This window comes from Rhea pennata, chromosome 9 (assembly GCF_028389875.1).
Source record: "Rhea pennata isolate bPtePen1 chromosome 9, bPtePen1.pri, whole genome shotgun sequence".
Taxonomy (NCBI): domain Eukaryota; kingdom Metazoa; phylum Chordata; class Aves; order Rheiformes; family Rheidae; genus Rhea; species Rhea pennata.
The window spans coordinates 24,392,475-24,418,125 of record NC_084671.1 but is presented as its reverse complement, the minus strand read 5'-3'; the positions used below and the strand labels follow the sequence as shown (position 1 = coordinate 24,418,125).

Here is a 25,651-nt window from a genome sequence, read left to right as displayed (position 1 = left end):
TAACATCTGGACTTTTCAGAGCTCAGCTCTGAAACCTTAGCTCTGTCTGTAGGAGTCCTGATGGAGACTGGGGTGTGCAAATGCCAATATATTTGCCATCATTTGAATGATGACATGGCATCTCAAGCACGAGAATATGGAATTAGGGGTAGGTTCACAGGCAACAGAAATCTGGGAATTGCTTCAGTGAAGCCGCAGGGATTAGCACTACCTGAGGAGCAGGTGACAAGTGCAGACCATTTCTGTGTGTGCAGGAGACTAACCGGTCTAGCAGCTGCCTTCCCAACCGAGCCTTCAAGACTGCCGGGAACTCCGGTGCCCTTCCGCAGTGCAGCTAGCAGGACACGCACCCCTCCTCAGGGGAAAGTATATTTTTCCAAAGGGCACTGAAAACGAATACAACAAGCAGCTTTATTAATTATGTTTCAGTAGGCTGGTGCTCTTCTCAAACTCTGGAAAATACATGACAGATTTTAATCCTTTTTGGAAATTTGACTTTCACTGATATTATCTGAAAGCAGTACGAAGTGATATTAACACTCTTATTCTGTAAAACTAGAGTTCAAATACACAATATTTCATGTTAGCATACATATCTTTTTCTATTTTATCTACTTGTTTCCACATTAAAATTCTGAATTCTGTTTTACAAAACTTAGCTATTTTCATTTTAGAGATACTCCCTTTGCAGCTGGATTTTTCAATGGTTCTGATTATACTTTCATGTGTGTAAATGCAATCTGAGAGCCCAACTTAAAAAAAAAAATCAAACTCCACCTCTACAAATATAATTAGACATGTTCACTAACACTACCTGAAAACAGAAGTAGAGTGAGACCATGTCCACTCATTTTATGCTCTTGTTCCTTGTTACTGTCCCTTTACATAGCGACACCCAGTAATATTGGCACATGGCACCTTCTTTGAGACAGGTTATCTTTTATAATCAAAGTTGCCGACAAAATGCCTGAAGTTGATTAGTAAGATACAGGGTTCTTTTTTTGAGTTATGTCAGTGGATGCAAAACTAAGTATCAAAAAAGATGCTTTACAAAAAAAAAAAAAAAAAAAAAAGGGCAAATGCTTTACATTAAATCTTATAAAACTGTACATAATAAAAAGTCTACAACATGAAAATGGCCATTAAACTGTTGTAATAGTTATGAAATGTAGTAATATAACAATTCTAATGTTTCTCATTTATCATATTAATCACTGTATTCATACAGTTGTGGTTTTATATATATATGTATTCAATGGCACTGTAAACATAGTTGTTGGAAAACACACATTAGATCTTAACCCATTAGAAGTTATCATAGTACTTTTTCATCCAAAAAGTTAAAATGCATCAATGCAGCATTGATTTAAGAAAAATAGCCTTGTAATAAAATGCACATTTTGATATTTTCTAGGATAGAAGTCGAGACATAGAGAATGTTCTAGATTTCAGATTTTTTACATTTATACCTATCGTGATACAAGATGCTAAACACTGAATGTAATTAAATAATACACAATTTGTGAAACAAACCAATTCAGAGATTTACAACGCACAAAACCTGATTTGTGTCTAACACGAATTCCCAACCACTTTTTTCTCTGGGACCTACGTGAAAAATTGAAGGCAGTTCCTCTTTAACATCACATAGGCAAAGTAAGTTTGAACTGATTTTCTTTTTTCTTCATAGAGATCTACATTCTAAAGGATAAAACATTACTATGTTTATGTTTCCCATTGCAGGACATTCATCCAGTAAACCTTGAATATATGCTTAAGAATATGATAATGGCATTTTGGGAGACAGGGAAACTCACTCTCTATGTCCCTCAGTTAACTAAGTATTTCTAATTTTTTCCATGGTTAAGGCAACTATACTGGTATATTAGACACACCATATGCTTTTATGTAGCTTTCTACAGTCTAAACAGTAAGAGTGAAAAGAAGCTTCAAACATGCTCTGATCTTCTCGACCACTTAGGAATTTCATCAAGCTGGTACAGAGTACTTAACTTAAACATAGTTTACTACTGTAGACACAGGTTATTAGCTGTTCACTAGAAAAATAATGTGTGTATTGCCTTAAATTGAAGGCTAATCACACATTTAATCAGGAAAAAATAAAAAACACAAAACCAGACAATCAGATTATCCAGTGAACGAAACTGAGAAAAATGGTAACACGCACATTTACAATTCCTGTGTTCTCTAACTTTTCTACCCAATAACTTAAGCAACTCAGACCTTTGTCGTCATTCCCCTTGCATCTCAGGCGGGCTTGTCAAAGCCTGTCCTCAGACATTGTAAGTGGTGGTGCTTCCTATCTGCCAATCCCAGCACACTGCTTAATATTTATTTTAACATATCACATAAGCTAGAGAGCCATTTAACTTTGCTTTCGATTGGGTAAGGCTGCAGGTATAAATGACAGTGAACAGAAACGTTTGAACAGCGGCCGCAACGCAACGCGGCTACAGCGGAGCACGCCACAGGACTGCTAGTGCCGTTAAAACGCAAAGTGAGGAGCTCGGGGCTGGGCTGCTCCCCTGCCCAGTTACAGTGTGTTTAGAGGATGACTTGACAGTGCTTGTGGTGGTTGTGGTGTCAATCTTTTTCACAGTTGGTTTTGGTTCGTTCCTGTTTTCTGGATGGGTTTTCTTGTCCTTGAGTACATCTGAAAACATGAAAGTAAATGTGAGATTAATCGTGCATCTTTTAAGTAGTGGCTTTAAATTCCATCTATTGCTGGAAAATATTCTACACCAGTCGGAATAATTGAACGAAGTGTGGAGAGTGAGGGCATTTTAGTTGTGCCTCAACAGGTCTGCTCAGATTGACCTGCTCTACTTCTCAATATAGACATAGCCTAAGACAAATAACACGCATTCTGCGTTGTGTGCTCCATCTCCGAACCTGGCTTTCTCTTGTGAAAACTAACCTCCAGTTTCACCTGGAATGGGACCAGCTCAGACTTTAAATCATGACGTTAGGAATGACTTGTTTTGTAACATGCCCTACCAAAAGGGCGATCAAGTTTGTGAGTCGCTGCAGGAGAGAGACTGCATATCCGGAAACTGGACAGTGGGTTGACTTTACCCACGTGTCAACTTCCTGGCTTCTTTTTGCTTTGCTGCTGCCCTTGACTTTAAAGCAACGTATGACCCTGGATATGGTAAGACAACCTAGCAAGACAGATGGCTAGCACAAAAGAATAAATAGGTGTCTCATTAACCTTGTTCAGCTGCATGGGCAAGGAAAGTGTTGGAAAAAGAGAAAATGCTTCATGTTTGGTTTCACTGTTCTTCTTAGCAGGTAGGAGGATTTTTCTGGTTTGTTTGGAAAGTAGGGAAGAACGTCACAGGGCTTTTCTTTTGTCCCTCCAAATAGATTTTGGGACTTTTTTATATAAAGGACTAGATTCATAAAAAATTCAGAAAGTAGAAGATTTCATTCTTAAAAAAATGGATTTTTAAAATGAGATCATGACTGATAGAAGTCTCCAGTTATCTTGACATTGCAAAACTGTATGTATGTGTTACTCAGATCATACTGCCCTTGCACCCTTTCACTGGCACTGGGGAGAAAAAATCATTGTTTCATCTGATGATGGGATGGTGATTTTAGAGTTAATCTGTAAAAGTACCCAGGTGTCTGGAAAAAACAAATGCCTACCTGGAAGAATTTATAAATTAGCAGTAATAGTTCAGGTCCAAGCTTAAAGGATTTTTTGTGATACTAATGAATGCAATGTATATTTGCACAGAAAGCAAAAAAGCATAGATTTGTAATGCAGATTAAACAACTGTCCAATCTTAAAATAAAAACTCCGAATCACAGAAGCAAGTTCTTGGCAGAAACTGGAAAGACGGAAAGTATTCCAGAAATGTAAATGCAATCTGAGCTCATTGTCTGCATGTCAGTAGCTCTGAACAACCATCAGTAAACTCACTTGATAATAAAAATGAGCTATTGTATTGCAAAAATACACATTGTTCTTTTGCCAGTATAAATTGTAAAAGAAATGCAATGAATTTGTCCTTCTTTATCATAATATCAATATTAATCCCAGATGAACCCACGATTCCTTGAAACTGATTCAAGGTTGACTCTGCAGAGAAGGGACACCGGCTGCCAAGGCGGGCACTGGGAAGAGCCTCAACGGCCACTGCACTCAAAACCCACGCCTGATAACGCAGACGACGTTCCTCTTCGTTACAACTTGCCACGGCGCTAACACAAAGGAGCGGGGGGGAAGCATGCTGGAAATGTTTCAGAGGTATCAGTATTCTGAGGACACTCAAAGAAAAATGGACAACCTTCACACTGTCATTAAAGCAAATTAAGAATAAATCATGGAAATAGGTGCGTTCTGACACTGCCTAGACTCCTTTCCATCACTGTCATCCTCCTTTTCGACTGCAGTAAAGGCACTATTTCTCCGCTGCCTCTTATATCATCTCAGCCTGCTGACTTCAGCTCTCTGGGGCCAGCTGATTAAATTAAGACCTCACTCAGGTAAATCTATTCCCCCCTTCCACTTGGCCTTGTCCAGCATTGTAACTTGATTGGCCTCTATAAACTGGGCAGACTGAAATGTATTAATTCATTTATTTTCTTAATATTGACTTAACCAAAAATCTAAGGTAAGATTTAATGCTATCAGAGAAGCTGTTGGTTTTTAAAAGCTTTGCCCTCAGTGACTGCTTAATGCACTACATAACAAGCATTAAATAATACATTAGAAAAGTCTGCCTTTATCCTTTCCAGGGGAAGGACTAAAATTTGAATTTTCTCTCTGCCTTTATAGCAGAGTCTTTTCTGATACTATTCACGGCCACCCCTAATCTGGGACTTAATTGTACAAGATGTATAATTTATTTAAAATGCTCTGTTTTTTTCTCTTAAAACAGAAAACTAAAAAACCCAATCCTAATCCAGTTCAATTTTTTTCAGTCCTGTAAGTATTTTTTAAGCTACAAATTTCAGCATAACGATTTCATGTTTTAGTCTGGTGTGCTGAGAGTTCCAGTTGCTTATTCACTCCAGGGTTTTGGCTGACGGAGTTAAATTAGTTTTTCGCTTAAATCTTTTCCTCAGAGTCAGGGATGATTATGTTCAGTCTACTACCAACATTCAAAAGCCAAATATAGCGAGTGTGCTAAAAAATGTGTCACTGAAGACTAGCACAGAAATAAAACTCTAGTTTCAACAAAGCAGATCCCAGATGTTCAAAACCCATGAATCAAGCCCCCAAATCATGACTTCCTAAAAAACAAACCCCACAACCTTGGTCTGTTCTAGTACTTACTGTTTCGGTTTTGCGGCTTTACAGTTCTCAATTAAAAGTTTTCTCCATTGCCAGAAACTTTCTTCCCATCATCATTCCTTCTCCCCTTTGTCAGAATGGAGAAGACTTCAGCTAACCTTAGCCTGATACACACAATGACCTCTGGACACTGGTGTATGAATGTTTTTCTATGCAGTTTATTACCTGATATGATAGAGTCATTATTTCAGCACACTATTCTATTTTTATTGAAAAGATCTGTCAAATCCTGTAGAGCAATGGTGAGGCAACCACTGTAATAGCTTCTGTTGCTCTTCCCTCATCCAGGATCCCCACGTGAACATTCAAATCCTGCCAAAAGGGATACTTGGGGTGGAAGGAGGCTGCCTGTCAATGCCATCACAAGGTACAACTTGGGGGACTCCAGCCGAGAGCCAGGTTTGCCGGGGGCAGCAAAGCTGGCTCCATTGGGCAAACCCACCTGCCCCAGCTTTACTGCTGGTGCAGAGTGCAGTTCAGCTGGTCCTGAGGACGGAGCCCACTTCCTTACCTGAACTTTCACCCCTGTTAACTGCTGCTAAATTCATATCTTGACAACATAAACAAAGCATATAATGAAAATTACTTAACTTCAATGTTTAGAGCATTTAGGCTTATCTCCACCTCAGAGATCTAACCGCAGACTGCTACACAGCAATGTGTGCATCGCTCAGACGGCACTGAGCTTCTCATAAATACTTACATGGATCAATACCATCCTTCAGGAACACTAGCTAAGGTAAAAAGGAGAGTCAAACTTGTCATTGCCGTCTAATTTAGGAACAGGAAACCTCTCTTGAGAGGGCTGAGTAAGTCTTTCAAACACTTTTGGTGAGTCACACATTAAAATATCTTAATCTTAGACCACAGTGATATGGAAAAAACCAAGGTGGTTATTTTTTAGGTTATTGTCAGGTTATCTGGCACAGATTTAAGTCATATTGTCACCCCAGCTGTTAGTTCCCCCTCTCTAGCCTAAACGTTTCACATTTTGCTACCCTGGTACTGGCAAGGATGAACAAATACTGGATTATTTGCTGGTATATGTGCATGCTATTGCTCTTTAATGAATGCAGTCAGCAAGGCCTACTTAAATATTTGTTGTGCTTTTCTGTTGTCTTGCCAGGGGATGACCAAACTAATTTGCTTTGACACAAAAGTCCCTTTCCAACCTCACCCTTCTCTTAGCCTGACTTGACCTCAGTCCTTTCTCCATGATCATAAATGACCAGCCAGATAGTCTTTCCCCACAAAGATTTGCATGTGGCCATGAGCCCTTCTTATCCCCAGCAGAACACCACACAGTAATACTGGCTGAGGCAAATGCCAAGGCCCCTGGACAGGCTGCCACTGGTGCTGGATTGGCCACGTATCATCACGCCAGACAAGTGTACCAGCCCCATGAGGGGATTTTGAATAAAACCAAAAGGGAGAGATTTTCCTGACTAGTCCTATAGATCTTAACTGTAGGAGCCTAGTCTCTAGTAGAGCAGGGCACTAATATTGAATTCCTGATCATCAAACCCACAACAGAGAAATTCTGAGCAAGTTTCCAATGGTTCTACACCACGAGCTTCTAGGGAGAACTTTTATCACAGGCATTCTTGCGGTGAGACTGTTATTTCTGCTTTCCCACACTGATTACATGAAGCCAGACCTTCCCCTTTCTCCCTAACCTTCTCATGCAAACACTGTGTTTTGAAACGACACAATGTCAGCTCTACACTGGTAAATGAATACCTTGGTCTTGAATGCCTCATCATGGTTGTAACAAGAGTCAGGTAGCATAGGTCTGAAGTGCATCGATCAGTACTTGCATTCACTCTCTACATTGTAGCTCAGTTGCCTGATAAGTGTCACTTCAATCATAGGTTTGGTTTTGGCTCACAGCCTTGTGAGAAAATTACAGCAAGATGCAACTTGGTAGAACAGGCTCTTAAATTACAGTAGATGCTGCAGTGTTATTATTAGCTTTTTATCACCTCTGGTAGCAAAAGGTGAAATTACTTTTACATATTCAAAGGAAGGAGCTCTGAAATTGCAAAACAATGCTGTCGCCACAAAATGTACCAACAATTTCCAAATAATCTATTATGCTGACATTCAGTCTCACACTAATTATCTCCACTTATAGCTACAGCAGGCAAATGGAAATAGGAATGCTGGGGAAACAGGGACGTGAGAACTCCCAACGTGTGATGAATGTATGATGCAACTCTCCAAACAGTGGTGTCTGTCATTGTCCACTATACAATATTTATTAGTTAGAAAAAAAGGCAGGTTTATTATATCCCTTTTGGAGCTCCAGAAAGAGGGAGTTATTAACACCTCTGTAGTCTCCCACATATGTGATGTTCTGCACCTTTCTGTTTCAACCTGAGAATACATATAATCCTATTTCCATAATTATATGGAAATTATTATTCCTATTCCTCTATGGAAACTTGACCTTAGGGTGCAAGAACTTTAAGCAGAAAAGTGAAGAACTACAGGAGTCACAACCACACAGTTCACTTTCCTCACATAACGAATGAGTTGCATTAGGTTCAGACCAGCCTCTCTAGAAGTCTTGCAGGACAAGACTATGGGGGTTAACTGATTTGTTACATTTTGGACATCAGTTCGGTGATCAGCTGGAATCTTCCTGACTGCATTTTTAAGAAGCTTGTGACTAGAAGTTAGCCTTGGAAGGACAGTCATAGACTAGGACTAAGACTATCCATGTCCAGTTTCTAATGGTGTAATACATTGCATGCAATCACTTTGGCAGATCAATTCCTCCCTGCAGGACTGCAAGACAACTACTTTATTTCTTGCATACTTTGTGAATTCTGAATGTAAATTCTTCAGGGTCAGAACCACAGCCAATCTCCACCAGAAATAACATTGGCCGGAACTTTTAGGAACTAGTCTTATAAAAAAAGCCAAATGTAACAAAGAAAAGAATACAATAAAGAAAAGTCAGAAACAGCAAGACAATTTGAGATGTCAGGTGCCTGGAAGCCATACTTGTATTAAATAGCAACTCATTCCCCCATTCCCAATCTGTGCTCTACATACATTCAAAAGAAATTGAATAATACATTATCTGAGATGTATTGATGCAAGAAAATCTGCCACTGTATTTGTTTGGCTTTTGATAAACAGCTGCCTTAGCAAGTCTTGCATGATTTTCATAAACCATCATAAAATTCTATTAGTTTTGAGGGCTAAGAAGTAAACCCACAGGTATAACTGTCTCAGCTCCTGCAATGCTAAATGTCAAGACAGAACAATCTGTCTTTTCCTAGGGAAGAAATAATCTAACCAAACAAAGTTTGTGTGATTCAGCAATCGTTCCATTAATCAGGCAGTCACCCACAAGAAACGGTTTCATCATTTTGTTTATATTAATACAGGACCTATTCAAATGCAGACAAGCTGAAAGTATAGGCTTAAGACATGCCAAACATCTTTTACACTTCCTGGAAACATCTGTTTTTAGTCTAGTCCTAGGCACATGTTTGTGGCTGCATGTTTAAGCTTGTTTAGTTTGCCAGATACCTCGTACATACTGCTGCACAGTTGACAAGATATCCTGAAACACAGCATAGAAGTATCTGTAAAACATGATGTTCCTAGTAAATCTGTTGAACTTTTGTTGTAACTTTCTTGTAACGAAATAAACCAAAAAGCTCCGTGACAGCCTTCTGCCACCACAGTATGGTGCAATTAACCTGTTAAGTTTGGAAATTCTATACATGCTTTACTGGTCACATCCAGAAAACAGAGTGATCCTGATACCGCATGCCCCATAAGCTCAAAACTCCTATTAAACTTAATGGGAGTTTGGGGGGATGCGAGGAATGCAGGACTGACCTTTATGGTTAAAGATGAATGTGTGCTCTAGACTTCAAAGATGAGGTGCCCCTGCCAGTCTGGAGCGTGCAAGCGTTCAGCACGCGAAGTGCCGAAGGCATCTGCTAAATATCACGCCACAGCTCAAAGCTGTAATTAAGAAAAATATAAACCGACTCAAGGAAAAAAATATTAGTAATAATTGAAAATGTTTTGGCAGTTGCTTTTGTCCTGATGATCTCATTAGTTTTGGTTACAGAAACAGTTCTCACACCGGCTGACGCGGGAACGCTTTGTTTGTGTTCTCATTCTACCCACATCTTTCCCAGTTAACTTTTATTGCTCAACACAAAGGTCAAATTGAAAGCTTAATTAAACTGTATATGGGGAAACTATAAACTTATTTTGGATAAGAGTAGAAAAACATTTAAAGCCATCCCAGCTCCTCTCCCCCAGACACTCCTTATTCTCTTGAGAGAAAAAAGAGCATGTGCTGTCGGCACTCTTAAGGGGAAACTGCACCTTTTTTTGCTTCAAAGTTTACATGTCAGGAATATCCAGCCTTTTTGTAAACTACTAATTGTTTTTGCAATTGGTATTTGTAAAGAAGATTTCAACTTAGCTCTGAAAAGACAAAGCTCCGTTTTGTAAAAAAGCCACGGTACAATGTTACGCTAGCGTTAATGAAGTTCAACTTAAGCAAAGATTTGAACTTCGTTTGCTTAGCTTTAACCAAAGGCCGTACCTTCAGAACAAAGCCACCTGCCTCAGCTTCAGCGTATGCTTGAATCCTCTCAGCCCTGAGGCCCAAAACTGAAAAGCTGCTTCTCTCTCTGCTAAAAAACCTCATATAATATGTAAGCACCATTTAAGGTTTCTCTCTGTCCTAAGATGAGGAAAGAGTCGCATAGCTTGACCGGTCAGGTTTGAGTCTGCTACCACCTGTGCACCAGCAACACCGATCCACTAGAAAATTTGTTCGTATGCGACAATTTAGCTGCCTGGGTCAAACATTTCTGCACCACTGAGGTTCTCAAAACTCCTATTCAGGCTTTCTCCTGAAGAACTCTGGTTTAGGGGCATAATTCTCTAGATGCTTCCGTTTCCATCACCAAAAACCCTACAGAGCTTACACTTCTACTCAGCCCTACGGTCCTTGCAGTGCCCTGAAGAAGGTGGAGGAAGGCCAGCACGACTCCTGCGCTACTGCTATACCTTGTCGGAGGCTTGCTGGATCCAACACACTACAAGGCAAGAGAGCAGCCAGACATCTCTCAGCTAGGGCTGTAGCTAGAAAGCTCACCAGTGACAGAAGAGGTCCAGGTTCAAACGGGTAATGTAGAAGGTGTGTCTGAGCCCAGGTCTCCCACGCCTTGCTGGACTGCCCTGTGCAGGTAGCCAGAGATGGCTCTCTCTCAGACTGAAGCAGGGTCTGCAGTGTTGCTAGATACTCTAAACACCTGGCTCTGCAGTTCTTACTCATGTGAAGTGTCTCGTACAAACCAGGTCAGCTTTGGGGAGCGCATGGAAGGACCAAGGCAGCTAAGAACAAGTCCAGGGACTCGCACGCTGGGTGAAAGGGCTTTGGAGCTCACCTCTTGTACAGAAAAGGACAACTCATTGCAAGTTCCCATGCCAGATGAGCTCAAATGCACAACTCTGCAGAGGGGGTAGGTCTGGAGCAGGTCAGTTTTTTCAAGGCAGTAATAGTTTTCAAAGACATTAAGCTCCATCTACCTTTACAGTAAATTGGCCCAAAATACACTGGAAAGAACAACTCAAATTAAGTAACAGGGAGTCAGCAAAAAGGGAAAGAGCAATAGAAATTGCTCTGTGCCACTGAGTGAGGTCTCTGTGGACTCCACAAGGAGACTCCAGGCAAGGGCAGGAAGGCAGACTGCTATCTGCTTGGAACGCCACACTCTCAAATTTTGGGATAAGCATATGTCTTATCTGAAAGGAATGGGCAGGGGAAAAAAAACATAGAAGAGTTCCCCTCCCACCAGAGGGTCAGGGCAGAGCCCTGTCAGCTTACAGCTGCCTTTCTAAGGTGGGGCGGACTTAAGAGAGACATTTCAAGCAGCCTGACTAAATCCCTGAATATAAAAACCACAAACAAGGCATCAACTTCCAGCATACAGGCACAGAAAAAACAGTCAAATACATTTATAAAAGACATCTGAAAGGCTCTTTCCATTCTGCAAACATGCTGTTCTCATCATTCCTACTCTTTAAAAGCAGTCAAGTTCTACTGATTATTCCCATTACTCCCCAAGAAACTCGGGCAAGCATGATTCCTGCTGCAAAATTCTGAAGTCACCAGATCCTTACTTCCTTCATAATCATGATGGCAGCAATAAAAATTTAAAATGTTTCTTGGACTTTTGCTATTTCTTTAGCGCAAATAGAACTTACATTAAAAATCTTTTAAAGAGGTTCTAATGTGATACAATCATAACTGATGTTTACTTATAGAAAAAACATTGAAATTGTATCAATCCACATATTATCTGATTTATTTTCACATAGGCAAGGAAAAAGATTAGCTATAATGTCAAAGGATAGTTCTGGCCTTTACATAAATCAGCAGGAAACATTTTTATTGAATCTTTCCAGTATTTCAATTCAGTCATTTCAAGTTACAGCAAGATATTATCCTGGATTAATCATTTTAGACTTACTATCAAGAGCAGAAAGAGGAAAACATCAAAACATTAGACTTGCTTCAGCTCTGGTATGGAAAGTTTAAATTAGTCTTTGCTCCTGCTCCAGTCTGGCAAATATTCAGCATGCATATCCTCTATTTCACATTGCTAGGTTTATCCAGCCAACCAGAACCCCAGCTCTATCACGGCTGACAGTTATTGATGGAAAGGATGATTAGAGTCATCACTCTACTGAATATCTGTAGCAAGAAGAACATGTCACATGTAAAAATTTCAGAAGCCTTAAAAGCATTATCTTATTAATAGCATGCAGCAGAACTGATGAACCCTTATCACATTCAGCAGGATGAAGAATACTCAAATCAACACAAATGTAAGAGAGATACAGAACCAAGGGTAAAAAATAAACTTTTCTAATAAAATGTCTTATGAAATTGAGCACATTCCACTAGTACTTACAGAAGACTATGCTCAGTAAGACTATGCTGCTATGCGCATGTTCAGAGCAGGCCATGACTACGTTCCCTAATTCCATTCAGGGTGGGGGTTATCAGTCCTTCCAGTTTTCATGGGAGATACCCACCCCAAAAGCACAAGGTCAGAATTCAGCAAACTGAGCTCCATGATAGCCTGAGGGCTATAAATCTTTCCTCTCTTTTAGAGCAACAACATTGCTAAACTTTGCATTGGTCAGCAGTGACAAAGCGGAAACCACTTGTTTCTTCCACATAGCTATTTGGAAAAATCATTTTTGGCCATAAATCCTCACATCCGATAGCCATCCCTTGAGCCGGCCATTTTGAGAATGATGAAAAAGCCCTTTGGAAAATGATGAATATTGCATGGAGACTCAAGGCTGGCTTCTCTCTGTGTTGGTGTGCTCAGGCATGACTGCACAGCTGAGACTAGTGATAAAACCCAGCATGGTGCCCAAAGCCCTTCTCCCCACAGCTGCAGCATTTCTCCCATGGATCATGCCCAGGGCTTGGGGTGGTGATGAGAAAATGTATTATTTTTTAAGCAGCAAGAAGCTAAAGAGCATGAAAGCAGCAGGGTCTTTGCTGCAAGCGAGTGGAAAGCAGCAGGAGATGCCAAATCAGGAAATCAAATGAATTGTCCTACCTAGGTCAGCTAAGGCTCTAAATAGAATAAATACATAAAAGACCATCTCTGCTTGTTTCAATGCACAGAACCAGCACAGATATACACAGAGCACTTCGTTAGGAGACTTGAGTATGTGGCTTGATTTGTGTGTGCTTCCATCCAGCCAAAGGAGCTTTGACAGTCGCTCAGTCTTCTCTTTGAGATTGATCAGTTATTGCCAATTTCCTTCTGTGGTAAGAACTCCAGTAAAGGGAAAAGCCTGCTGGAAGTTCATGAGAGCTGACACCATGTGCTGCAATGGATCTTTTGGCACTGCTGCAGCCTATTATGCAAATATGCATCAGTGGACTTTGTAAAACATAAATTATGTACATGCCCATTTAGAGACTCTTCAAAATGCAGATTACTTGCCTGACGTTTGGAGACAATTAACGTCTCTGATGTGAACCTGCACTCAGCGATTGCCTTGCTACAGCCAACGATGTCAAGGCCTAGCAAACCTTATTCTGCACGCAGACTCAATGATAGACTTTTGCTCTAAAAGTCAATTATGTCATGATCTCCTTTAGTGACATATCATTGACACCACAGGTTGCAAGAGACCCTTAATTTCCTATTAGTAGCAATGTTCCAAAAGATCTGATCTAGAATTCAGATATGCGCTCCTTCATTTGTGATTAGGAAGATTTTTTTTTAATTAAGACTTCATATTTTAATTGATACATGCCAAACGTACATGTGCATTTGGAGATGAGAACAGAAATTAAAGGCAGAATTGCTAAGGCAGGAAAAGTGGTGAGGCTATACACAGGGTTGTTGCACTACATAGGATAGGGGAATTAAGGAGAGGAAGAAGAGAAATTCATTATATACCTCAAATACTGGAACTGGGATGTAGAACATGACAGCTTTTAATCTGAACTAGATCCCATACTCTGCTGATCTAGAACAAGTCTTCCTGTTTTTTGAGTGAGTTTGGAAAATGCATTGTGCTCCTTACAAGCAAAACGCAAGAGACTGCGGTCTATGATAAGCAATATAAGCCAAAGTACAATCATTCTCTAGAAAAAAAATGTCCTGAAAAGCAAGGTAGAGAATTGTCAGGAAAGCTATCCACATTCATATTCACTGACAGTGCTATATAGAGGGCGAAAAACACTTAGAAAACATCCTGTAATTTTATCACTGCTAGACTGTGACGTGAGGATGAGGCACGAAGGGTAGAGAATTAGATAAGAAAGTCAAAATACAACAAGGTTCTGGGAGAGATGACTTGCTGCTTTTATGCTGAGTATTAATGAAATATGAATAGTAATACAGATGTGGAAGCTGAGGACAAATAGTATGGTAGGAATTATTTACAGTTATTAAATAATTACGGAAAATAAAGTTGTTCTTTAGTTTAATTCATTATGGTTAGGAGCATTGCCTAGTAATGGCTAAAGAAACAACTCAGTGTTTCCAGCAGGCCAAATAGCTGTTGGTTTACCATCTCCCCATCAGGAGTGTGATCTCCTTGCATTTGCAAGAAAAATGTAGCCCTGCCACTATTTGTGAGATATCACTCCAGGCTGAACAAAGCTTTAGTACTATAGGTTGGCCATCCTCTCTCTGTATCATCTTTGCTAGCTGTTCCTAAGTTTATCCTGCCATATGACTCAAGACAGCTGTCTAACTCTTCTGTGGTGGCAAGGGTCTGAGTCACAGTTCTCCACATCTGTGATGCTCTCTCTGCCCCTAGGTAAGACTTGAATCAAAGCCATAAGCAGCGCAGACGGACAAGACTTTCAGCTTCGCTGTGAGTTCAGGCCATAAACCTGACACAACAGCCACAGGTCAACTCCTGAGAGCACTCAGCACCCGTAGGGAAGGCATCAAATCAAGCAGTTAGGTTTTTCACAACATACTACACATCCTAGATTGTCCTTGGTAGGATCATCTTCGGCTTCTGAGATCTTACAAAAAATCTAACCCAAACAGTACGTACTTTGCTAGAAAAGAAAACATCATGGAGTATCTGCCTTTGTAAAGAATATTGAGAAACGGAGTTTTCAGGGGTAGTAAATTCAGCATCTGTTGAACTTCATTAAATTCTTGTTTAAGTTGAATTGAGATGGGTGAAATTAACCTTTATACCTCTGCAGTGCTCTTCCTATTTGAAGCAATTGAATCAAAGCAGCATACCAAGGGCATCTTTCTACTTTTAACTTCAAAGAACATTTTTCAGAGAGAGTATATGAGGATCACATAATTGGAGCCAGCTGATGGAGAAAGGGCTGCATACTGAGTTAGCCAGAAAAAAAAAAGATATAATTTAAGGATAACAGATCTGAAGCAAAATTCATAAAGACTGGTAAGTCACAAAGGAGAGGCAGTAGTTTCTTCGACTGGCAGCGAGAGAGCAGGATGAATGGAAGAGTCCTAACTGGTATTGCCTGAGCAAGGAACCAATTGCTATAAAAAAAACCCAAGGAACTCAGAAGACAATTTGCAACGACTCCTCTGATTTCTTTGTTTGGTCTTCAGGATATGAACAATAATTTATGTGGATTTACAGTACCTAAGCTTAATAGAGTCATGATCATGACTGAGGCATTCATCATTACTGTCAAATCTAGAATTATAGTGAATCAAATATAGAAACCTTAGATACCTTGGTAATTAAAGGAAAGCAAAAGTACAGTGCACAATTTAGACTGAAGTAAAACCAAGTGTTTACTGATATCTAGAATAGAGTTACAGCCATTCAGTAAGCATGGAATCAAACCTTAAATGAGAAGCCTCATAAATTAATAGCCATCTAGTTACAAATTTAGATTAAAAACATGTAAATTAGTTATAAAAGAAAGAAGGATTGTAATTTCAATGAATCACCTTCAACTAACATATATTGGGATAATACCTCCCTACCACTGACTTTGTAAACTCAAGCAATGCAGGCTAATGAAATCTTCAAAGCTTAAAGGAAGCCAAGAGAGGCTGTTGCAACAGGAAATGTAAATATTGACTCCTGTGATATGGGCCTGAGCCAAAAGAATCCCTACGTTCTGACACGGCTATTCCCCAACGCAGAAGGCATTGCGAGGCAAGAGCCGGCAACACTCAGAAAGCTTATTTCTGCCTGAGACTTTGGAGGAAAAAAAGGCAGAAGGGAGACAGGCAATCTCACATCTGTTTGTCTGCAACAAATTGTTGCTTCTCACTGAATATAAGGAGGAAGCTGAGTTCTCCCATTGAGAGTAAATGAAAAACAAAAAAAAAAGGCTGTGGAATGACAGTGGTTTCCAATGCAACTCTGAAGAATTTCTGTGGAATAACAAGGCACAGAGGTCTGGTTTGTATAAGGACTACTACAGTATCTTCTCTTGGGGGAGGGGAGGGAACAAGGCCCTTGGATAAGGACTGATGCGCAGTCTCTTTTTCCCACCACATTTCACCAGCTTCCATTAAAAGAACCAATTTGTAAACTTATAAATTAAAAGCCTCATATCATGGTGACTTTGAACCTGAAATGAGAGAGATGCCTGAAGCCTGCTTGGGACTGTACTACTAACCAGTCACAAGCGGCGCATTCTTGGTAATGGGCCTCACTTAAAAACGACAGAGCAGCTGACAAACCCAAAGCAGCCCCCGGCGGCTGTTCCCAGCCAGTGAATCGGAATGCGGCAGAGCAGGAGCAGGCGGGAAGAGGTGGCAGGAGGCAGCACCGAGCTTGGCCAGGAGCTCCCTGCTAAGCCAAAGAGTCAAAGAAAAGATATGGAGGTGGAAAGGGGGTAGGCTGCCCCAGAGGAGCACTGCCCGGACACGCAGCAGCAGAACCCAGACAGCGATCATCCATGGGCATCCAAAACAGCAGGGACATCAACAGCTACAGCAAGGGCCCATGGGCATCAAAAGGCAGACTAAGGAAACCAAGAACCCGCTGCTGAACAAGACAGGGTGATAAAGGACACAGAAAAGGCTAAGAGGTATCAGAAACCTTGTTTGCCACGGGTTTACTGACAAGATCATCTCCCAGGCTCCTGCGGCTGAGTCCTGGGGAAGTGACATATCCATGGCAGAGAAAATTCAAGTCAAGGAGCATGTGTCAGTGCTGGGATGAAGACTAGTATTAGGGCTGTGTGGGCAGCTTGTAGATTGTAGCATCTCCATTGCTGAAGGCACGAGAAGTCAGGCTAGACACACAAGAGCAGTTTCAGTAAAGCTGATTCCGGCTTGAAGCACAGCAATGCACTAGACAACCTTCTTGATCTCTGTTTCCAGTCCTCCTGTGATTCCACTTGCTTCAATGAATCTATTCGATGTGGAAAGCAAATGAACTGTTCAATCAGTTTGTGACTGAATTTGAAACCATCTATAAAAACTGAGGGTGAACATCTTGTAAAAGGAATATACATTGGCAGCTATTGCTGACGAAGTGCTATCAATAGGCATTAAAGCTGCAAATGGCAAGGTGTTGGCAAAGTGAAAGGAATTGCTGCAGAAAGTAAAAAGCCAATCTGTATGATGAACAGAGTATACATAAAGTAGAGCAAATTACCAGACACACAGACACGAGAGTACAGAGGCATGGAAGCTGATTAAGTCCTTGTGAAGAAGTCTTGAAGGCTGGCCAGTTCCTTCTAATTTTCTGGCATCCATTTCACTGCTCAGCTAGTGAAAAGAGCACTGTCTGTGATGTGAGTATATGCGGTCATGTACTATACAGAGCCCATGGATGAGGAATACCATTGCAAATGGCTGCGTGGAGCTGCCACCCCTCTTTCAGAACAATTCTGGTTTTAACAGCCTCAGTAATCTTGGATAAATGCCAAAGAGGGAGACTTGAAAGGCCCAGCTCCCAGATTCCTCAGTGAGGAACGAGCTGGGTGTGCGGCTGGGGGACTGTGTGCTACTGGCATCTCGATTCAGGGAGATCTGGAGTCTCTGCTGCTGTGGTTTTGCTTTCTTAACATCATATTCTCTGTATAGATACAAATATAGAGATGCAATAGCCTTAAGACCTCACAAGACCACAGACTGCTGGTTCTTGCTTACACTTAGAAGCCTGATTTTTATTTATTTTTGCTTTTCCCATTTCTTTCTAATTAATTACAATGGGATCTTATGCTTTAATCCTCTAACTGGAGACTAACCAAATGACTTTCCGAACATGGATATGCTTTATGGATCTGTATTAGTTCAAGTGGTAGAAGCCTGCAGCAGCTAAGCATCTTCAGATTTTCTTCTTCTTTTAAAGAGAAAATACAAATCATTTAAGCTTTATATCCAATATTTGTAAAAATACCTTGTGTTAGTGAAAAATTAATTATAACTGGACGATATTTGATATAACTAAGAGCCGAGTTTGACTTACAGTCAAAAAAAAGGACTGATTTAGGTCAGGCTTTGTGGTGGGAGATTATTCTGTGCTTTACTTGCTGTCCAGGAACATTTCAAGACATAGAAAAAAACCACAAACATGACTAGTAGTCTGATTTATACACTCATTTGAAAATGCTTTAAATCTTCCCCTTTATGAGACTGTCTGCTTTAAATGAAAATAAGAGTATGCAGAGGTAGCCTTTAAAAAATTCATTACTATCTCTTTGTACACACATTGAAAAGGAGAGCTTGCCCCCTCTGCCAAAAAATGTACAGACATTGCTTTAACTGGGCATTCTGGTGCCGCAGCAGTGGAAATAATTAAGCATGCACAGGATTTTGATCATTTAGCTTTCTTCAATTTTCTTTCTTCACTGATCTAAAGCAGAAATAATAGAAAATAAAGTATTACAAACATGAGCCAGATGCTTTTCTAGGGCAGTGTCTAAGTAAGTTGTCTTTTTTTCAGATAAAACAAGCATCTGTAACTCCCACTAAAAGCATCTCAAATCAAATCCAACTGCAGTGGGGATTCTGGAGTAGGGCTATTTGCTGTTCCCTAAGGTACATCACCAAAGCAAGGGTGCACCTATGCAGTGTCCAGAGAGGTTTCCATGTGGTTTCCTGGAGTACCTTCAGATAAGGCACTCTGCACCGAGCCGGTATGGAGATGACAGAGCAGAATTTGCTTTTGAAAGATCAGTATCTGGGACAGCTTTTCTTAGGTGTATCCGGGGGAAAAACTGTGCTCCCTCCAACACGCTCTCATTGTAGCTGCCTGAGTATGGAAAAACGGATGAGAATTCAAGAGGATCCCTTAACTACAGATGTGAACAGCAACATTTTTGCCCTTTGTGTGTGGAGTTGCGGAAGAAAGGCAGATTGTGAAGGACAGCACGAGAAGGCACCAGGATGACAGGGTAGCAAAAGCTGCTTTCTGCCCCTTCCCTGTATCACCTGCATCTTGATCTAGAACAGCAAGGTACACTGACTTTCACCTCTCTTTAAAAAGAGGCTTGGCTCTTCGAATGGAAGGTACACTGCATTGGCATCCACGGGGCCCTTTTCCACTTTCAACTATACTGTAGCTGTTTATGTCCTCAGACCTGATGTAAAACACTGCTTGCCAATGTAAGCACACGGAGAATTGTATCTGGCCTTGCAGACCTCTGCACGACTACCTTAACTTCAAGGCACTGGTGAAGCAGCTCTAAATAATTTTCCCACTTTAACCTTTAAATGCTTCCCTCTGGTTTCGTTAGCAAAATACCCAGAAAAACACACCGCAGCACAAGCTGAGAGAAAACCTATGGAGCAGTGGATACATAAACATTTGCAGGAATAAAATACTTTTGACTCAGACATTACTGCGCGCTTATTATAGCCTTTAAACCAAGATAGTTAAAACTTTTTCAATAGCTCTGAAGTTATTATTGTTACATAATTTCTTAAGGATCTGCCTGTAAAATATGACTGAAACATGAATGCAACAAAACCCAAACAAGCCCCAGCCTCCCTCCCAAAAAACATGGCATCCTTTAAATCCTGCAATTCTTTAGTGGCTAAAAGTCATACTTCAGCTGAATTCCCAGTGTTTGGATAAAATTTATGGCACAGCAGCCAAGTAATTTATACTCTTATTTGGAATGAACTTTCTAAATTCTACTTCACTACGGGTGCCGTTTTCTATGCTATATCCTAGCATTTGCCAGTGAAAGCTTTCCTTTAGAGTTAAGGCATTCAGATGAATCACGTTTTCTTTGCATTTTTTTTCATATGAAAGGCTTCCTTGTCTCTGTAATTCCCACTTCCCACCCTCCAATTTCTGTTGCTTTCATTGTATGGAGCCAGACTGTGATATTTATTTCCTTACTTAACAATGAATAGTACAACATATCACTGAAAGCCCTTCTGAAATCAATGAGACTTTTTATGGAGTATGGTACTACTCATTTGGAGCAGGAGTGTTTCAGTCTTGCCTGAAGAAAGATCCAAGATGAAACAGGTTGAACTGAATACAGTTACTCACCGCTATAACACATGTGTAAAAAAGAAAGGACCTGGGCAGACAGAAAACCTTTCCAATAGGTATCACATATTTTGACTGCCATAGCAGGTATCTGAAGTAACCTGGAAGTTCTTCCAAGTATTATCTTCTGCACACTAATTCCATAAAAATCAACTGAAGAAGCACATTTTCCATTTTTAAAAACTCTTTCAATCCAGGGTCCTAACAGATGTCACAAACAGTAAATGTGGCAGCACTCCCCAGAAGTATTATTGCCATTTCTCGAATCAGGTAACTGAGATGTTAAGAGGCTAAAAAGATCTGGTGGTTGCCACAGACGAAACCTGTGATCACACTGAAAGTCAGCAATACATTTGCATTATTCAGTCCTGAAACTGATGCAGCCAGATTATCATTTCGTTCTAAATTCAGGCATTTACTAAAAGTACCTCCAAATCAAAAACAAATTGCTTAAATAATTAATGTTAAGCTGGGTCCCAAGTTGAGCACTTAAGATAGTGATTGCTGATCCCTCCACGGGCAGGAGACTGAAGCAGGAAGAACAGGAGGAAGAGGGGTGTTGAGATGCTTGTCTATTCAGGTGTAGGCAGGTCAGAGCAGCGCTGCTTGTCTCCTCCAGAGCATACAAACCCGCAAGGTAGACGGCTGGTGGGAGGGCAAGGCTTTGTCTCCCTTCCTTCATACACAAATGCCAAGCAACAGAATACGGGTTTGGATGGCAGCCCACTGTACGGAAAAGACAAGAGCTCTTTCTCACCCCCAAACCAAAGAAATTACATAAGTTCCTGTGATACCCGGTCCTCTCCCCAGTGATCATTTGCTCATTTTCTCTAGGGTGGCTGGGAAGGGAAAGACCTCTTCCTCTTGGTGACCAAGGGGCAAGCCAAAGAAGGGAGGAAAAAAAAGTGGGGAGCAATGTTCAAATCAAGGGAGAGGCTTAATAGAAAAAAATCTTCCCCTAGATAACTTCTGACATTTCAGGATATGATTTATTTATGCTTATTTATACAGGAGAAGTGCCTGGAATAATCTGGGGAGAAATAAGGGCCTCTGGACTTGCCCTTCTATTGTTGGACTAGGACCTAAGAATATACATATTTTTTCTCTTGAACTAGTCACTATATCTTCTCAAAAAATTCCCAGTGGGGAAATAAACCTTCAGAACCAGTTAACCCTTCTTGAAAATCGCCCGAGTTGCCAAGGAAGAGAAGAACAGGGACGATGGAAAAGACAAGCACACATACCCAAATACTACTGACAATAACCCTGGGTTAAGCTCCAGCACGGTGAGTTGGCCCCAAGTCAAACCTTGGTGGGTTTCAGTGATCTGTGGGAAGGTGCCACCATGCACTGAGATTTACTTTTAGCCTTTACTTGCTACAAAACTGAACCTACAAAGAAAAAAAACTCAAGCCAACCACATTTAGAACCGTTACTGTGAACTGCTTAGCTGCCTCTACCAGCAATAAAATTACAATCTCGGCCCAGCTCAAAAGCAACAACCACTGTACACGCAAGCAGAATACCTCTCATTTTTATCTCCTCTAAGTAAAGAGGCTACAAGGTCCTGAAATTCTATATATTCCCTAGACAGTATTATGCACAGTGGTATTTCCTACTCAGCACCCAGCATAAAATGAATACAGACAGGTATTTGCTCTAATAATTACTGTTTGATAGCAGGGATTACATTCTGTCCTGAATCTGCCATCTCCTTCCACAGCAATTTGGCTGAATGAGTAGCACTCATTAGAAATGAACTTATCAGTATTTTGATCTGACAGCAATTGTTTCCTCTCTGGTGGTTCAGATGTGCCTTTTATTTGGTAAGATACTGTAACCCACATTGGCATTTGAAATAACAGTGTCACCAAACCTCAGAGAATAACGGTGTGATTTTTAACGGCAGCAGCAGAACACAGGATACACACACCACTAATTGCTGAGTAGTGTAACACTGCATGCTTGATCCATGAATAGCACAAGGTATACTCGGGTATATATACCCAAGGTGTAAGGTGTATATATAACCTACTACGGAAGTAGTAAGGGCTGAAGATGAAACACATAATAGGGCTGCAGCCGCAGCTGACAAGCCTCTCTGCTCCCTTCCTTGCTTGTAACTCTTACTGCTATGATATGACTACAATTTTCCTTAAAGAGGACCATCTGGTCTCTCTTTCCTCAGATCTTTAGGCTCAGAGAAGCCAGGAAAAGTTCTGTAGATGTGGATAGCAACATCTCTGAGCGATGCCTTCTTTAATCCTAAATGGAAATAGCGGAAAAGCTGGACTACACAAAATCTTCTGAAGGATGCTGTTCAACAGACCTGCTTGCAAAAATAACACCTCTCGCAGAAGGCAGCTATCCCCCAGCATGGACACGCTCCCAGGGCCACTCTCTGTGCACAGAAGGACAGCAAATCTGCTCACACTTCCCTAGAAGATCAGACTTCAAAACAAAACACTGTTTACACAACAAACATGACCTGCCTAACAAATGCCTCCTTCTGCCAACTACTGGAGGGTGTGGGGTAGAAATCAGCCCGACAATTAGCCCAAGCAATTTCAAACTGAAGTTCAAGCTCTTGAAGGCCAGTTTCAGGGAATGCTCCTCTCCAGGCCTGTTGGGGAAGAATGTATTGAGGTAGTGACTTTGGTCACCAGGATGGGTCCTAATATTGTGAGCCTGGAGTTAGTTCTTGTGCTTTAGTGAATGACTACATGACATCAATAGAATAAATTTAACTTTTCAAAATGATCTGGCGAAAGTTTCAAATGAGTCTACAGGAGACACGCAAATAACTAAGCACTTTTGGAAATTTCACTAGTGTCAAATAACGATCCACTGACAATCCCCAAGCTTTGCATTTTTTCAGGTGAGCGAGTACAAGCAGGACCTCCAGCTCAGCCAGAGGGAACTAAGAAATGTTCCACTGTTACCTTAAAAAATAAAATAGAAAAAACACAGAGATGGCCAAAGTGTTCAACTGACTGAGATCTTACCGAACCTCCTGTATGCCCTCCAATTTCTGTGTATTACCATTCCATCCAAGGGCTTGTTGCCTCTGTTAGTAGGGGATAACTGCCTTATCTCTTCTGCTAAAGGCAGTTCCATACAATGGGAGAAGTGGTTTCTTCAATGTCTGTGTCTAACTCAGAGAGAAAAATTCTATCTTCTAGCAACTTCATAAACTTCAAGGAAATACAGAAACTTTGGTAACTTACAACATTAAAAAAATCTAGTTAGCCTAATATTATGCAGGAAATTGTTGTTGCAGCATATTTAGTATATGTAAGTAGACCTGCTAGCTGGAAAGTCTTATCTTTGGAATAATTACTTTTTACTGAAAGCAGGCATTCATCAATACAGGAAAAATCTCATGAATTTAATTCTTTGTTGTAAAAGACATCAAAGCAGTGATAAACTTGAATAAATGAACTAAGGCTACAGAAAATACTTCTCCAATGTATTTTTCAGAGACTTGCTAATATATTGAAAACAGGGAAGTAAATTAAGAGTCGAGTCCGCACTAAAATCAAAGAGAATTCCATTACATATTTACAAATATTACAGGAACCATTTCTTCATTGAGGTTGTCGACGAGTTTGATTTTATCTCGATAGCATTATTGAGGAAAGAGTATTTTAATTAAAAACCTTACTGCACCAAACTCCTCAAGTCAATACTTGCATCCTATTAATGTCAGAGACATGTGCTTCAACGCTTTGCTGAATAGGGATGGGCTGCTGAATTTAGGACATATCTGCAATGAATCAGCCTCTACCAAGTCAATTGATCTCCTGACACCTTTCCATAATATTAGAACCTCTGAAATATGAGGTTACCCCCTCACCCACACTTCTTGGACAGGTGCTCTCCGCCTGCACATTCACACTGTCAGTTACTCAGAGCTTTGTCCCATATGTTCTCCTCTCGTTGGAAGTTTCCAAAAAAGTTACCAAAATTGGTACCAATCACTTGAGAGAACAAGCCTCTCAAGTGCCACCTCATCCTGTGTGACTCTTGGTAGGGGTATAAATGAACAGATGGTATCTCCGAGGCTCTCAACGGTGGAGACAGCCCAGTGACACAACTGCCACAGCCTATGCTCCAGTTAGGGTCACTCACCACTGAGTCAGGACCACACTAACTATCTTGTAGCTCAGGTTTCCACAGCTGCTTTGCTGCTAGACAGTTCCTTTGTGGAAAGGAAAAGCAGCCCTGGACGATTTTATGCTGGTTCACATCTTACTTGTTTCAAGGCAGTTTTAAATGCCCACTGACTTCAATAGAAAGATGCTTTCCTCTTAACTTTGAATTAAACTTCTGATGATTTTCTCAGATGGGAGCATAAAACCCCTAGAACTGCAGCATGCTTTCTTCTCAGACAGGCATCCTTTCTCTTCCTTATTATTGAAAAGATAGCAAGTGATCCACAATTGCTTCCTACTTCCACTTTCCCAGAGGTTGTAACTACTCTCTTTTCAATTAATCCGGGTATATGTTTTCAGAAGCAGCCTCATCTGAGGTGATAAAACCTTGCAATCATCAGTTACAGCTAGCACACATCCAACCTTTCACAGGGGCATCAACTTTTTCCAGTTGGAAATATTTCCCATGTAGATTTTGCATGTTTTCTGCCATTCTATCAGTTTGGACACCATGCACACACACAGTGGTTCTAGCAGGACTGTGGTACCACCAAAAATCTTAGACTAGTCTACAGTTTATGTTCAAAGTGGATGAATGGCACATGCACAGTACGATGGATGCTTTCACACATCCTCTCTGGGATACGCTGGGGAGAATCACAGCAGCCTGTCCTCACAGGCACTGCCCTCCGTTCAGCAGGACTAGCAGATTCTCAGCATCTGTCAGTATTGGGTCTATACTTTTTAAAATGCGGTATGCCAAAAAAAAGGTCTGTAACACATCATCTCTTTGTTGGTCTCTAGTGACCTAGAAAGCAGGAGTTCAGAGTTCAGTCACAAATCTGGCAGGAAAGTAGTAGCTGACTTGAACAAGCTGCCCTGGGAAACAGTGCAGTTCTGAAAGCCCATACTAGCGATTTCTGGGGTGAAGAGTCCACACAACCTAGAGAGTAGAGCTACTTACTGTTGCTTATTTTTATCTACATTACAGAAATATAAACACAATAGACAAAGAACCTGCTGAAAATACTCACCATAATATCCATATCATTTACTAGAATTTAAAATACATCTTTTTCCATTTAACAGCACTGCTATGTGAAGCAATCTTCAACTACTCTGGAAGCTTTCACATAAGTAAAAGCTATCAAGTTCCAGCAATGTCCTCGTA

General features: G+C 40.7%; 1 protein-coding gene across 1 annotated transcript in view; it reads right to left on the bottom strand.

Moving 5' to 3' along the window:
- Positions 1–1,384: 1,384 nt before the first annotated feature.
- The window catches only part of LOC134144112 (glypican-5-like), a 364,398-nt gene continuing 340,131 nt past the window's right edge, over positions 1,385–25,651 (bottom strand). The window contains exon 9 of the mRNA XM_062582794.1: positions 1,385–2,674. Within this exon, the coding sequence (XP_062438778.1) occupies positions 2,472–2,674 (203 nt within the window). The 3' untranslated portion in view covers positions 1,385–2,471. The remainder of the gene's footprint in view (positions 2,675–25,651) is intronic.